At 37.4% G+C, this 17,663-nt stretch overlaps 1 protein-coding gene across 1 annotated transcript; it reads left to right on the top strand.

The window, feature by feature from the left end:
* The first annotated feature begins 3,871 nt into the window (after nucleotides 1–3,871).
* LOC121380843 (elongation factor 1-beta-like) lies at nucleotides 3,872–16,388 on the top strand. Its single transcript, XM_041509831.1, has 6 exons — nucleotides 3,872–4,028; nucleotides 10,091–10,213; nucleotides 10,754–10,935; nucleotides 12,320–12,445; nucleotides 14,847–14,914; nucleotides 16,254–16,388. The coding sequence occupies exons 1-6, from the start codon at nucleotides 3,949–3,951 to the stop codon at nucleotides 16,338–16,340; spliced, it is 666 nt and encodes a 221-aa protein (XP_041365765.1). The 5' UTR covers nucleotides 3,872–3,948; the 3' UTR covers nucleotides 16,341–16,388.
* The last annotated feature ends 1,275 nt before the right edge of the window (nucleotides 16,389–17,663 follow it).

Below are 17,663 nucleotides of genomic sequence, written 5' to 3'. Positions count from 1 at the left end.
ACTGTCCTCCTCCATGTTTCTTTCGGTCTTCCTCCTTTCCTTTTTCCAGGAGGGGTCCATCGGAGTGCCACTCTTGGTAGGGCTTTTTGAGACATTCTGATGACATGGCCAATCCAGTGCCATCTTCGGCGCTTGATCTCCGATACCAATGACTGTGTGGCGGTTTGTTTATGGAGTTCTTTGTTGGTTATGATGTTGGGCCAGAAGATATTCAGAATCCTGCGAAGGCGCCGATTTTAAAAGACCTCCAACTTCTGACCGATGGTCTTCGTCATATTCCAGGATTGAGTGCTTAAGACGGTGCTTTTAAAAAGGCATATCTTTGTCTTCAAACTAATCTTGCTTGCTTTCCAGATGTTTCGGAGTGATGCAAAGGTCTGCCTTGCCTTGGAGATTCTTGAGTGGATTTCTGCTTCACTGTTCCCATCGGCTGTCATCTTAGAGCCAAGGTAGGTGAAGTTATCAACTTCTGCAACTTAGTCACCTTGAAGGATGATGGATTCGTTGGACTTGGTGTTCATTCTCATGAGTTTAGTCTTAGGGATGTTAATCTTAAGTCCAGTCTTCTCTGCAGTGGTTGCTAGGACTCGTGTCTTAGCCTGTATGTCTATATGACGGTGAGAAATTAAACAGATGTCGTCTGCGAAATCCAGGTCTTTAAAATGCAGCAGAAGGTATATTGTTTTATGTATATATAATATGACTCTATGTGCTATCTAGAAACAATATTTTAGTATATGAAGGGTCCAAGGAAATTATTTGTTATGTCACAGTTTTGGTAGGCCTAAGTTGATATTTTGCAATCTGCAATCATGGAATATTTATTCTTAAGCAAGCATGGCATATTAATGCTTGACATGGGGAATAATGGTTAAAAATAAATAAATACACCTTTTAGCAATGTTTCTTTAATTCATTTGTCTTAGTGGTATACCATTTCTACAATAGTTTGTGTCATCAGAAGCCATAGATAGTTTAGCTTTATTACAGTTTTCATACATTCATGGGTGGGGGGGGGGGGGGGGGGAGGGGGCAGTATTTTTCCTCAGTCGATTGAGCGCTCGCCTAATTAGGTATTTGCGTCGCAGGATCGAACCACCTCGATATTATTTTTTCTCATTCCAACCAGTGCATCACAACTGGTCAAAGGTCGTGGTATGAGCTTTCCTGTCTGTGGACAAAGAAAGAAATGTTTATTTAACGACGCACTCAACACATTTTATATACGGTTATATGGCGTCAGACATATGGTTAAGGACCACACACATATTAAGAGAGGAAACTCGCTGTCGCCACTTCACGGGCTACTCTTTTCGATTAGCAGCAAGGGATCTTTTATATGCACCATCCTACAGACAGGGTAGTACATATCATGGCCTTTGATATACCAGTCGTAGTGCATTGGCTGGAACGAGAAATAGCCCAATGGGCCACCGACTGGGATCGATCCCAGACCGACCGCGCATCGAGCGAGCGCCTTACCACTGGACTACGTCCCGCCCCTTGTCTGTGGGCAGTGCATACCAAAGATTCTTTGCTGCTAATGGAATAATGTAGCTGCCGGTTTTCTCTGATGACTACGAATCAGAATTACCAAAATGTTTGACATCCAATAGCCGATGATTAATTAATCGATGTACTCTAGTGGTGTCGTTAAACAAAACAAACTTTATACATTCATGTACATATTTGTAGCTATAGAACTATGAGCACACAGACAAATAATTATATTTCCTTTATATACCTTATTTTCGTGCTTATACCCAATTAAGGTTCAAGCACGCTGCCCTGGGCACACACGTCAGCTATCTGGACTGCTGTCCAGGACAGTGGGTTAGTTGTTAATTTAGTTGGTTAGGGGTTAGTGGCCTTACACCTACCCATTAAGCCCTTAAGAACTCGCTCTGGGTTGAAGCCGGTACCGATGGCTTAACCACTGCGCCACCGAGGCCGGTACATACATAAAAAGGTAAGTTTGCCAATATGTAATGTCTAAACAAGCATTGTGACAGATTGCATACATACATACATACATACATACATACATACATACATACATGTACACAGTGTGGTTTGGCCCCACTTCAATAATGGGTTGCCCCTGCCCCCACCCCCCACCCCACCCCCAATCTAAACCAATCTAAAAGCCTGGCTACGCCAGTGTCGGGTGTATATACAGTCTTTAAAACATTTGTTTGAAAAAAATCCGGAAAGCATTATAGAAACTTAAAGAAAATTCACTTCTTAACTGTTTAAGGAGTTTTAGACTATTAACTACTCAGTCCCCCCCCCCCCCCCCCCCTCCCCACAACAAAAATCCTAGCTACGGCCTTGACATGTGTCAAGCGTAGCCTGCCCGGAGGCAGTTAGATGCATTCAAGAGTCATACTTTCTTAATCGATACACAGTTGAGATGTCGGGATTGAATGGGTACTAATATTCCTGAAGGTGTGAAGATCGGTTATTTGCTACACCTTATCGCTGTTGTTAAAATATCCCTTTTATATAACAGTAAACATTTAATGTGGCCGCTTAATACAGGTATTTTAGCGATTTGGGATCCGATTTCGGTGGCCGCTAGCCGCGTAGACAGGTGACCGCGTATCACAGGTACATTTACATTGTAAATCGTATGGGAGGGGAAAATGTGGCCGCTTAAGGCAGGTGACCGCTGATTACAGGTAGCCGCTAGGACAGGCTTGACTGTACATGTATGATGTACATTAATGATGTACCTGATTTTTGACTAGGACATATTATACTTGTGATTATTATGGCAAAATAAAAAAGTAGTCAGTTTATTTTGTTGCCGTCATAGCAAGTTGAACCATTAATTTTGGTTCAAAACTAGTGGTCGTTGGCTGCTTTGAACAGGTGGCTGTTATATATAGGTAAAATAAAGAAGAAAATGCATCGGGTGGGATTTATGGTGACTGTTACGGACAGGTGACCGTTATATACAGGTGCCTATTTCCAACAATGTGAAAATTCTTGTCTCAATTGCTGAAATATTTTTTATAGATCCCATCTGTTACATAACATTTTTAATGCTGTTTAGTTTGTCACGCTGAACATGAACATACATTTTTATATTTTTGTAGACACTCATTATTGAAGTTTAGTATTGACCGATCTGACCTTGAAAGTACTGAAAACACCAAAAATGGCATGTCCACAGCACATTTAATACAATTACCCTTTGTGACACCCTATAGCTGACGTGTATGTTTGTGCTGGGGTGTCGTTAATCAATAATTAATTTAATACAGCTTTAAAAATAGATAATTATGAGAGCTTGTACATTCTTGTAACCCTTGCTTGATGCATGGTCCGTCTGGGATGGATCCCCGTTGGTGGACCCATTGGCTATTTCTCGTTCCAGCCAGTGCACCACGACTGGTATATCAAAGGCCGTGGTATGTACTATCCTGTCTATGGGATGGTGCATATAAAAGATCCCTTGCTGCTAATCGAAAAGAGTAGCCCATGAAGTGGCGACAGCGGGTTTCTTCTCTCAATATCTGTGTGGTCCTTAACGATATAACCGTAAATAAAATGTGTTGAGTGCATCGTTAAATAAAACATTTCCTTCCGTCTTGTAGCCTATCGATGTAAAAAGCAAAACAAATATATTACCCGGTAATTTAAATCCAAATGTAGATCGCCTTGCAACGGGGGCGGGGGTAAACATTCTCTGGCTCCTCCAACTTCAGAATTGGTGGGCAGTGCCCCTGCCCCCCACCCCCGTGTCAGACGTCTATGTCAGACGTCTGTTGAAAGTGTCGTAATTTAGAGAGGGTTAACAACCAACCTCAAGTCTAGGCATAAAAAGGTGGAAAGTACACAGTAAAACAAAATAGGGGAAAAATCGATCTTTTGACTTCCGGTGCGGCCACGAAAGAGCACGTTTTTCTCGACTGTAGAATAAAGTACATTTTAAACAACAAAATGGGATTTGGAGACCTAAAAACTAAATCTGGCCAAGACGCTCTAAATAGTTTTCTTGCAGACCGCAGCTATATTGAAGGGTATCAGACATTATTGTTAATATAGCGAGCTGTATAATGTATTCAGTTATTGTTGAGGATGTTGAAATATATGCATTACAGACTGAGTCCCCATATTATAATTTAACCCCCCCGCCCCACACACACACAATAAGGCTTGTAGGTACTGGATTTGCAGCCGGTACCAGTTCCCACCCAGAGCAATTTTTAACAACTTGGTGGGTAGGTCACTAGGTGCAAGACCTACACTCTTCTCTCTCTCACTAACAACTAGTGAACTACTTAGAACATAGTTCATAAAAATAAACTCGAATGTAAATGTGCATTTACATTCGAGTTTATTTTTATGAACTACTTGGAACGGGGACCAGACAACTCGGCCCAGACATCTCGGCCACGGGGCTGAGTTATTAGACTGATAGACGGGGCATACTGTGACACATTATATGCGTGTTAAGTATGATAGTTGGCCATGTCGTAGTGTCGAAGTATTGTACTATAGGAGAAGCCATGTGTTTAGGGAAGTGACGTCACGTATCAGCATGCGCGCGCATCTGGTAGGCAGAAGTCTATCATAATGGCCATTAGTAACAAAGCGAACTAGCGTAGCGTGAATAGCAAAGAATGGCCAACACGTGCTTAAATTACCGCTTGTAGCACGGGAACGCTATTCTACATAGCTCCTGTATGGAGGAGATATATGTACTCTTTCCACCCATAAAATTTTACGATTGACCGAGTTCAAAACTATAGCAAACTTCCTTTTTTTTCTTTTTCTTTTCACCTGAATAAATATTTTTAGTCCATGTATTTTTAAAGCGTCTGGTCCATATTTCAAGTAAAGCATTACAAACGAGCGCGCGCACACAAATAAAAATAATTAAATAAAACGAGTAGGCCTATATTTTTTATTTAAAACTGTTTAAAAGAAATAATTGGCCTACACTTTGTTAAAGGAAATTATTTCTTTAAACAATTTTAAATAACCCATATATATATATATATATATATATATATATATATATATATATATATATATATATATATATATATATATATATATATATATGCATATATGTATATATACATATACATATACATATACATGTACATATAGATACACATACACACACACACACATATACATATATATATATATATATGAACATTTGTTACAAATGAACAACCAGTAGACAATATATAGACAGTAGTTATATATATATAACACATCAGACTTGTCTACTGGTTCATTTGTAAGGCTTTTCATCAACAATAAATTTAAGCAAGTATCTTATTAGAAAACTTTACAAAAACTTTAAAACTATTAATTTTATCAAGTCCTTTTTTATTCCTTAAACTTGCTGATATCGGATACATATTAACACATTGTATTAAAATGGAGGAACCTAAATTTAGTTTCCATACATGTTCCATGACCACACATACATTGCTCTCTAGCTACAGCGTCCCTTTTTAAATATTAGTACAGAACTTAGCCTTTTAAACCGGATACATCTCAAATTTACTTGGTCCCTCACCTTTGTGGTTCCATCTTCAGAACATTTTGTAGCATTATTTTTTTATATATATATACATAAAAATTGCCATTAATATTTTAATCGGCTAATCCCATGCAGGCCAGGACATAGTTTAATACGCAGTCGATCTAGGATTGATGCCTGTTGGTGGTCCTATAGGGCTATTTCTCATTCCAGCCAGTGCTCTACAACTGGTGTAACAAAGGCTACACTATTTATTATCCTGTCTGTGGGCTGATGCATATAAAAGATCCCTTATTGTTAATCGGAAAGAGTAATCCATTGTGTGACAGCAGCAGGTTTCCTCCCTAATATTCTGTGTGATCCCTAAACATGTCCGACTCTATATATCCGTAATTAAAATGACTTGAGAGCATTGTTAAATAAAAGATTCCTTCCTTTCAAATCTAAAACAGTGTCAGTTACCTTTGACAAGAGGCACAGTTTCAAAGGCTATCACTTTCAACCTGATTAATAAACCAGTTAAAACAACAAATTACTGTAAATGGTAACAATACAATGTTTTAATGTAAGACACACATTAACACAATGCAAATATCATTTGATCATTGGTTTATAATGATAATAGAAAAAGAAAATAATAAATATGTGTTGTCTATTGTTTCTCGATATAATTTTATTGATTTTGTAAAGTCTGTTTTTATTAGAAAATAGAGATCCTGGTAAAAAAAAGATTAAATCCAAGTGTTAATTATCAATGTCATCATCACATACTGAATAGCCCCAATAATATTGCACATGGTAGTTTGGAAAGTCAGTGAAAAAGGTTCTGGTATCCTTCTTATGCACAGAAACATGAGATACTGTAGAAAAGAATCGCTGAATCTGATACCAGTGTTCTCCTTAGCATCCCTTAATTCACCCTAAACTTAAACGCCCTTAATTCATCGTGGAAGGCCCATTTTTCATCCAAGAGTTGCCGGTTCTCTTTTTGTCCATAAACAGGGATCACTGATACCTAGAAAAAAATAAGAACTGGTAAATTTCTATGATATATAAGTATGAAAGTTTTATATTGTGTATATTGAATATTATTGAAATATTTGAATACACATAAATGTATTTGTGAAGACATATTGACATCTGTCACTGATGACAATAATACTTATAAATACAATCAGCTCCCCATTTCTTTCTTTATTTGCTGCAAACAAATTCAGATAACTTATATAATAAATGCATGTAACATAATTTATGTTTTTAATAAAATATGGTGGCTATCACCAACTTGTGGATCAATATCCAGTTTTATTATTAGTATTTATTTATTTTTAATCCCAAACAAATGATTTAATACATCTGATATCCCACCCTGAAATGTTTATACCTTTTATTTTATTATTAAAAAATCAACTTACACATTACAAATACACCTGTGGATCACTTCTTCAATAAAAAAAGTAAAACATTATAATTAACATATAATATAATTAATAAATGGAAATATTTCAGAACCATTTTCATATGAAACAATATATATGCTTGATTGCACACACACACACGCACACACACACAGCTCCCTGTTATTTAATTTAAAATATAAATACTCCAGCCACCTACATATTTTATGGCATAATACAATATAAAATATATTCAGATTTTTGTTTTACTCACTATAATGGATCTGTCAATACAAACAAAAAGTTACATAAAACGTTGTTTGTCGATTGACTGGGTAGGCCTACTGTTCACAGGGTATCTTTGTTTCCATGTCAGTTTGGTGGGGGCTTTTATTATTATTATTTTTTATTTTATTATCTTTTCAATTTTCATTTCAATAAATACTGACGTGTATTAGTATTACGAATGAATAACATACAACAAACCTTGTATAAAATGACGATCTCCGTTGTTGGATGGGCAAAGTTGATTGTCAGCTTTAACTGTTCAACGTTTCGCTTCCACTGTATTTGATGAAACTAATTTCATAATCCTTACTACAGTGACTTGTGCATCTAACAACAACGTATGAAATTACCATTACAAAATACCATTCATCAAAACTAGTCTACACTGATTTAATTGACGGAAAAACATTCGATTGTTCATTACTACTAATGTCAACTGGTTTCTTGCCTACCAGCGCTCACGCGGTACCACGTGATCAAAACATGTGACGTCACCGTGGCTTCTCCTATAGTAATAATAATGCATTATACTGATGGATACCGCTAACTATATGGTCTACATTAAGAATGACAATTGTGTATGTCGTAGGCGCATATCGTAGTGTCGGATGGGTTTCTAGAAGTATTGTAATATAGAAATAACGCAAAAGACATCATTTGCCAAATTCCCACATTTATTACATTAAATACGTACGCAAAAAAACAAACAGAACACATATACATAAATAGTTATAATAAAGAAATAAAACACCAATCACCAAAAGAACATAGAAATAAAACGTCCAACAAAAGATAAAAGTCAGTGTTGTTACAACGATAAATAACTTTTGCATGTTTTTTTTCTGGGATCATCTCCAATGTTTAGGTCACCGACTGTAGAACAAAAACAAATTATTCGAACAGCGGAAACTATCTTCAAAGATAAATGGATCAGCAATTTATCAATTTAACAAAAAACTAATTCATTTATTTCTGTGAGAATACTTTAATTTAAAAAACAACACTTGTTCAACAATATTGTTCAACAATAGACAAGATTGTCTCTGGACTCCGGGCCGAGTTGTCTCACGGTGGGCCGGGTTGTCTCAGAACTCTGGGCCGAGCTGTCTCGACGTGGGCCGAGTTGTCCTCCGGGCCGAGTTGTCCTCCGGGCCGAGTTGTCCTCCGGGCCGAGTTGTCTGGCATTCCTTGGAACTAGCCACCCACTGTGACGAATCTGGGTTGTTTCGCCCTAAAACCATGTTGAACTCGGTGTTGTTTCACCCTTAGTCCTATTCACCCAGGGTTGGTTTGCCCTAAATCTCATTCATACAGTCGTTTTTTGCCCCCCCCCCCCCCCCCCCCCCAATAAATATATTTATTATACATTAATATTTGTTTTATCTATAAATATAAACAAGCAATATAGATCACAATGTGTGACATCTAAAAATCAATGGATATAGGACAAATCAATTAATAAATGTACTTTATTATCAACATAAAAATTAGGGCGAATCGAAACATGGGGTGAAAACGACTGTTAGGGGTATAAATTGACTACTCAAAACGACTCGGGTGAACTAGTAATAAGGGCGAAACGACCTGTTACCACTGTGACTGACTGTCCTGGACACAGCCCAGATAGCTAAGGTCAGGGCATAAAATTTGGCACGAATGATTTTGTTGTTCGTCTGTCAGTTATGCAAAACCAATATCGACACGAATGACAGATCGTTCGTGCAAAAACTAGAATCGCTCGTCAGAAAATGTAAACTGACGTGTTTTGGCTAATATAACTACAATAAACTTGTGCAATAAATAGGAAGCGAAAAAAACGTATGTGAAGTTCTGTATATTTATTTACTTTTTGACACCTGTGTAGTTACGTTGAAATATATGCATTAATTCAGAAACATGTATTGTAATGAAAACAAGTACAACCCTTGCTAAATCAATTTATTAAAATATGACATACACAGCAAAGAAAATAGTACGTTTAATAAGGGACTTTAAAATAACGAAGTGGAAATTAGAACATGATGAAACACTGAGTTGCAGCATCGATTGGATCGATCGAGGATTCGCAGAACATCGGGTCTTTCCATTCAGACCCGGAAGCTCAAAGCTTCCGGGAATTCCCTGTTTTGTTCAGACTATTGTTTGGTGCCAACAAGTACTCCCCTGTAACAGAACCGATGGGGTAGTGTTCAGAAATGTAAATGGCAGCTTTCAAGTTAGTCCCAGCATACCAAATAATAATAATAATTTAGTATTTATGATAAGAATTTGGAGAAAAGCTACGAAAATCGCTCATCTTAGATTCTCATTTGATTACCGTTGCCGGTTAATCTTTTCATTTGTATCTGAACCAATGGAGAAAATCAATCGTGCAAAAACTAAAACCACACGAAGGACATATCGTTTGTCTGATAAAATCAAATTTTATGCCCTGTAAGGTGTTACCCAGGACAGTGTGCTTGAACCTTAATTGGAAATAGGCACGAAAATGAGTTGAAATGAAAGGAACACCGAATGTTTGGTCTGTAACTAGCTTGAGTGTCTTCACTTGTGAATAATTCACAAGGAAATGCTGTACATATGTGAAAGTTGGTTCAAACTAAATTATTTCTCGTGTGAGCTCTTGGGGATAGGTAACGGATGGATATCTGCCCCTCTTCCCAGTGCCGAAGCAAATTTGCAACATTTCTAGTTAATTGAAAATTGATTAGCAAAGTTCTGCTGTTTAATGTTTTCAAATTATGTAGAGATCTCTGAAAATTGCATAGCAAATAATTACGATGCAATACTGAACAAAATGTTCACTGGTGTTTGTACTAGTCGAATAACAATTGTATTTTAATTCTGTCAGTTTTGGTTTTATTTGTTTCAATATGTATTTTCATCTGTTTTGCAGTTATGAGCCCACCCAGGCAGATGCTGTAATATTTTCAGCTCTAACAGGAGCCCCACCCTCATCCCTACCCCATGCTCTACGCTGGTGGAATCACATCAATTCATATGGCAGTGAAAAGGCCAAGTAAGTATATTACATGTGCTTGTTAGCAGCTTTTATTGCTGTCCTGTCCATCCTAGTGTTTTCCTGTTCTTTTTTCATAATGCCTCAAGATAGCGAGGTGAAATTTTGTGAACAGCTTTGTCATGTTCTGTTACAGATCAAGTTTGACTTTCATGGTGGTTTATAAACCTTGACCATAAGAGAGATGTTAAATTATTTTTTGGGTGTGTGTGTGTGGGAGGGGGGGGGGGGTTAGTTTGTGATTTGATGGTCTTAATGACTAGCACCTTTTACTTTTTAACTTTCAGGAGTTGCTGTAAACACTCTTTGAAGATTTTACAGTTGATGACTTATTTTAATTTGGCAAAATAATTTCATGTAATGATTTTTCGTTTGTAAAAAATTATCTTATCATCCAGAGCTAGCCCTATCCTTGATTTTCCCATAAAGATGTCCCAATATATTAGGGTTTTTAAAAATCTTCTTCAGCTTTGATGATCATATAAATTTTCAAGTTAAGGTGAAATCAGTACATGATTTTTGCTACTGTTTCTTCTGCAGATTTACTGGTGAGAAAAAAGATATTGCTGCTTATGGCCAGGCATCTGGAGATGCAGGTAGTAAGGCCGATCCAGATGATGACTTTGATCTGTTTGGTGATGATGATGATGATGAAGATGACGAGGAGGCAGAAGCTCTTAGAAAACAGAGAGCGGCAGAATACGTAGCTAAGAAGGCAAAGAGTAAGTGATACGGGGCTCGAGTGATATTCATGAAATCAGTTCATCAATCTTAGTGTTTTCGCTAGCTTGTTTTAGCATGGTGCAGCACCATCTTGCCTTAATCAGTTTAATGCTTCACTGAGATTAAAAAAAGCCTTTTTCAATCATTAATTCTAAAATTGCCTTGATAAAACACAAAAAAATGTATTATTAATTAATAAAAATATCTCTGTTATATATTTTGCCATTCATTTATTAAAGCAAGAATATTAATTACATTTATGTTTATTTCAATTATTGTTTTTGTCTTTAATGCAAAAAAAGTGCCCTGAAAATGGTCAAAATTGTCCCCAAAGTATTGTCTACCATGCCTTGCCAAATTTCTAGGGAAAACACTAAATCTGGTTGGAAAGATACTGTTATCTGTTTGTTGATGTATCCAATTGATTCTCAAAATGTGCATTTAGGTCAGTCAACTTGGTTTGAATTCACAAACCTTATAGTGTGATTTCATTGCTGCAGCGGGGTAAGACGTAGGCCAGTGCTAAAGTGCTCTCTTGATGCGCAGCCCATTGGGCTATTTCTCACTCCAGCCAGTGCACCACGACTCGTACATCAATGGCCGTGGTATGTTCTATCCTATCTATGGGATGGTGCATATAAAAGATCCCTTGCTGCTAATCAAAAAGAGTAGCCTGTGAAGTAGCAACAGTGGGTTTCCTCCCTCACTATCTGCGTGGTCCTTAACCATATGTCCAACGCCATGTAACCGTAAATAAAATGTGTTGAGTGCGTCATTAAATAAACCATTTTCTTCCTTCATTGCTGCAGAACATTGAAAACATCGCTGCAATCTCCATGGCATTGGTTAATTACCAGGGCTGGAGAAGTGCAAGAAATTCTGTCAGTTGGATTTGTGTATACATGCAGGGAATGTATACATGCATGGAATGAATTTTGATTGAGCCAGTTTTCACATATGTAGAGTATTTTCTTGAAAATTATTAAAATATGGTTAAATCATGAAATATTTTATAAGCCAAAGAATAAATGTTACAGCCACTTTGTATAAAAATTTGCAATTGGCTAATTTGGTAATGAGCAGGGCGAGTCCTGTGCATGTTGAAAATGTGTTGAGTATAGGTGTGTTTTTGACGAGTTCAGGTGCAAAAACTGATAAATGCCATTTTATCCAAAAACCAACTTCTAGTATCATTACTCAGTTCAAGGCATTATGTTCTGATTTTCATACTCGTTTTTTGAAATTCTGTCCTTACTTTACTTATTTTAATTTAAGATCACATATTGTAGACAGAACAGAAAAAAACGCTTTTGCAGAAAATTACTAAAATGGGTTTATCGGTTTTTGCATCTGAGCTCTTCATTTGTTTTTGTTTTGTGACAGAAACTGCACTGATAGCGAAGAGTAACATCATTCTGGAGGTGAAGCCGTGGGATGACGAGACTGACATGAAGAAAGTAGAAGAGCTCGTGAGGACAGTCGCTACGGACGGTCTGCTGTGGGGGGCCTGTAAGTAGTTCTTAACTTGTTAGTTAGTGTCATTTGTAACAGACGGTCTGCTGTGGGGGGCCTGTAAGTAGTTCTTAACTTGTTAGTGTCATTTGCAACAGACGGTCTGCTGTGAGGGGCCTGTAAGTAGTTCTTAACTTGTTAGTGTCAGTTGCAACAGACAGTCTGCTGTGAGGGCCTGTAAGTAGTTCTTAACTTGTTAGTTAGTGTCAGTTGCAACAGACGGTCTGCTGTGAGGGGCCTGTAAGTAGTTCTTAACTTGTTAGTGTCAGTTGCAACAGACGGTCTGCTGTGAGGGGCCTGTAAGTAGTTCTTAACTTGTTAGTGTCAGTTGCAACAGACGGTCTGCTGTGGGGGGCCTGTAAGTAGTTCTTAACTTGTTAGTGTCAGTTGCAACAGACGGTCTGCTGTGGGGGGCCTGTAAGTACCTGTTTGGGTTTTTCAAGTTGCAACCATCACAACTGGTCCAAGGGTGTGATATGTGCTTTCCTGTCTTCTGGAAAGTGCATATAAAAGATCCCTTGCTGCATTAGGGAAAATGTAGTGGGTTTGCTCTAATGACTATGTATCAGAAACCGGCCTCGGTGGCGTTGTGGTTAGGCCATCGGTCTACAGGCTGGTAGGTACTGGGTTCGGATCCCAGTCGAGGCATGGGATTTTTAATCCAGATACCGACTCCAAACCCTGAGTGAGTGCTACGCAAGGCTCAATGGGTAGGTGTAAACCACTTGCACCGACCAGTGATCTATAACTGGTTCAACAAAGGTCATGGTTTGTGCTATCCTGCCTGTGGGAAGCGCAAATAAAAGATCCCTTTGCTGCTAATCGGAAAGAGTAGCCCATGTAGTGGCGACAGCAGGTTTCCTCTCAAAATCTGTGTGGTCCTGAACCATATAACCGTAAATAAAATGTGTTGAGTGCATCGTTAAATAAAACATTTCTTTCTTCTTTTTTTTTTTATGTATCAGAATTACCAACTGTTTGACATGATTAATTAATCAATGTGCTTGCCTTACAGGATCGAACCACCTCGATGGATCATTCAACTGTTTGGGCTTTTCTCGTTTCAAATTATGTAACATTTTCTGGAGTATCACGTCATGATTTGCATGGCAAATTAAAAATATCATAGCTATTAGCTACACTAAACAGTGGTTGCTATTCAGGCAGCACGGATCATTTCAAAGATCGTGATACGAACTCTCCTGTCTGTGGGAAAGTTCATAGAAAATATCCCTTGCTACTAATTGAAAAATGTTGTGGTTGTGTCTTTAAATCTTGTGTCACAATTATTAAATGTTTGACATTCAATAGAACCGATGATGAATTAATCAGTGTGCTTAACTTTAATGGTGTCAACGATATGTTCCATGTTTGAAGACAAAAGATTATTTTAAGTAATCCTTGAAACACAGTGTATTCAGGGAAGTAATTTTTTACATCTTTTCCCAACTTCAGCTCTTTTTTTTTCTTACATACTTTAATATGACTATTTCATACATTTAAAGAACCTTTACCCAAAATGTTAAAGGCTTCAATGTCAAATATTTAATTAAATAGAACAAGAGTGGTGTCCCTTTAGTTCTGAAAGATTTTCATATATTTTTAAACCACTGGTTTGATTATGTTGTACCGGCCTCGGTGGCAGGCCATCAGTCTACAGGCTGGTAGGTACTGGGTTCGGATCCCAGTCGAGGCATGGAATTTTTAATCCAGATACCGACTCCAAACCCTGAGTGAGGCTCAGTGGGTAGGTGTAAACAACTTGCACCGACCAGTGATCCATAACTGGTTCAACAAAGGCCATGATTTGTGCTATCCTGCTTGTGGGAAGTGCAAATAAAAGATCCCTTGCTGCCTGTCGTAAAAAGAGTAGCCTATGTGGCGACAGCGGGTTTCCTCTAAAAAAATCTGTGTGGTCCTTAACCATATGTCTGACGCCATATAACCGTAAATAAAATGTGTTGAGTGCGTCGTTAAATAAAACACTTCTTTCTTTCTTGATTATGTTGTTGACAAATGAAGGGATGTTCTTGAAGGGTGGGTGGGTCGGGATTTAGCTCAGTTGATTGAGCGGTTGCTTGAGTCGAAGGATCGAACCACCTCGGTGGATCCATTCAGCTGATTGGGTTTTTTATCATTCCAACCAATCCACCACAACTGGAATAAAAACCATGGTATGTGCTTTACTGTCTGTGGGAAAGTGCATATAAAAGATCCCTTGCTGCATTAGCAAAAAATGTGGCAGGTTTCCTCTGATGTCTAGGAGAAAGAATTACCAAATTTATGACATCTAATAGTAATTATGCTCCAGTGGTATCGTTAAACAAAACAAACTTCTTGAAGAAAAGCTTAATCTATGAAACCAAAATAAAGTAATTGTAATTTTGTTTTATTACAGCGAAACTTGTCCCAGTGGGCTATGGTATTAACAAACTGCAGATAACCTGTGTCGTGGAAGATGACAAGGTGAGATCATATGACCTTGGAGGTGTTATTTAGTGATGATCCTTTCCTATACCAGTCCAGTGTTATTCTTTATAATAAGATGAACGTAAATCAAAGCTCTCTTTTTATTTGATTTTTATATACTCAACAAAATAGATTTTTAAATGTTTGGATAAATGTTGATCAATGGTAAAGAAACAGTCAGGTCAAATATGAGCCTTAAATGTTGAAAAGATGCATACCTGGTCTACCAACACATACTGACAGTTTAAGAAATGAAAAATGGGTAATTTTAGAATTGGTAAAATAAACCCGCCATGATTATTCCTGATAACTGGGGGCAGCTATTTTGTTTCTTGTTTGTCGTGAGATGGGACAGGACCTAGTCCAGTGGTAAAGTGCTTGCTTGATGCACGGTCGGTTTGGGATCGATCCCAGTCAAGTGGGCCCATTGGGTTTTTTCTTGTTCCAGCCAGTGCACCATGACTGGTATATTAAAGGCCTGTCTATGGGATGATGCATATAAAAGATTCCTTGCTACTAATGGTAAAATGTAGCAGGTTTCCTCTCTAAGACTATATGTCAGAATTACCAAATGTTTGACATCCAATAGCCAATGATTAATAAATCAATGTGCTCTACTGGTGTCATTAAACAAAACAAACGTTTTTCTAAATGTTTGGATAAATTTTGACCACTGTTGAAGGAATAGTCTGGTCAAATATGAACCTTGTGTGTAGAACAGATACATACCCGGTCCACCAATACATACGGACCGTTTAAGAAATGAAAAATGGGTTATTTTAGAATACACATGTAGCTATCAAAAAAAACACCTCATGATTATTCCCGATAACTTGAGGCAACCATTTTGTTTGAGGGGTTTTCATCGTGGGGAGGGAAATAGTCCAGTGGTAAAGTGCTCATGTGATGTGCGGTTGGTCGGTCCTGTCCATTTTGTTCTGAGATACAACTCATTAGGGAATAAAAAGAAGGCTGGTCCCTTCCTTTTAAAACTCCATAACACTTGGCTAACTACACTACACAACTCAATTGTCCTAATCACTGCATGTCTTTTAATCGTTTGGATTTTTTGTTCTCCACACTCGAACCCATACAAATGACGAACCATGCGACTCGTTTCACTTGCTCACATCATAGATCTGTTAATGGGCAGAGAAGCCATGCTATGTTTTACTTATTGTTTTGAGCAACATTTTTGTTTCAATAAAAACCCAGTATATAAGTTTGTTAGTTTGCAAAATTAGCTTTCGTAAGATAAATAAACATAGACTCAATAAATATAAGCAAACATGTTGAGTATTTATGGAATCCATTAATGTGTTTTTTGTTTCTACAGGTTGGTACAGATTTCTTGGAAGAAAGCATCACTGCATTTGAGGACTTCGTTCAGTCAGTGGATATCGTGGCATTCAACAAGATCTAAGTTTTGATCTTCTGTTACTGGACTAAATTAAACATCCTATTTCTGTTATGCTCTTCTTTGTTATTTTGTCCTCTGGTTGTTCCCAATGGAGAGGTATTTCCTCATTGTAGTTTTCATTGGTGGAGTGGAATTAAAACAAAGTTAAAAGACAGGATTTTGTGAAAATGGTAGTGTCGCAAAATTCTAAAGGGAGACGAAGTTTGTCGGGAGGCAAATGAGCCAAGTTCCCAAAGGGAGTGAGGGTTGTGTGGTGGAGATGTGTGGTGGTCATGCTTCCCAGAACATTTTGATATAAAGATACTAAGATTCGTTTTCATTGTAATTTAATGTTGACCATTGACAATTTATGGATGATGATTTTAAAAAAAAAAAAAAAAGTTATTAAAAAGGGCATTTTAAATATGTGTAGAGTAGGGGAGGGGGGGGGGGTCTTTTCTTTTTTCAGGAATGTGAGAGGGTCTGGAACAAAAAAAGCTTACTGCGTCCGGGGTCCAGGGGCCGCTCAATGGCCCCTGAAGAATTTTTTTTTGCAACCCCTGGAACTGCCAAAAATTGCATTCAATGCTAACAAATCTAAACTGGTTATAGCTTATAATATAAGGCACACGTCATAAACTTGAAACCATGAAAACATGCAAATGAACCTTGTGTCGTCAACAGTACTGAACATAATGCTTTTGTGGGTTTTTTTAGACGAAATGGGAAAAGTGCGTTTTCGCGTAGCTCTTGCATTCCTTTTTTGTGTTTTTTTACCCTATTGCCGTTGATATTTGTCTGTTGCCCCATAATAAAATAATAACTTTATTAGCATTAGGCCTAATTGCCCTTTAGTACGTAATGTATACATATATACAGAGAATGGCACACATGATTATTAACATGTTTATGAAATAAATACAAAATTATTGATACACATAATATATATAACAAACTTTCTACTTGTATATTCATAATTTCACATGCAGGGAATACTTGATTATACAAAATTGTTTATTTGTCCAAAGGCTTTAAAATAATACAAAGCTAAGTCTTACTATTCTTTCATTGTTATTTAACAGTTTATAAATTTGAACATACTAGGGTTCCTTTTGTAATAGTTTGGTATGTAATGTCTGATAGCTATGTACATAGGACAAGCAAAAATGAAATGGGAGTTCATCTTCTATTAAATTACAAATGACACATTTGCAATTTTTCAATGCAATTGGGTTAGGTTTTGCTCATCTTCCCGTTTCAATTAATTATCTAAGCTGCAATGCGCAGTCTCGTTAAAGCAGTTTTATATTTTCTAACAGAAATGCTGTCTAAATATGATTTATAAGA

Source organism: Gigantopelta aegis, chromosome 9 (genome assembly GCF_016097555.1).
Source record: "Gigantopelta aegis isolate Gae_Host chromosome 9, Gae_host_genome, whole genome shotgun sequence".
NCBI lineage: Eukaryota > Metazoa > Mollusca > Gastropoda > Neomphalida > Peltospiridae > Gigantopelta > Gigantopelta aegis.
Note: the sequence above shows the minus strand (reverse complement) of the source record. Positions and strands in the feature narration are given on the sequence as shown.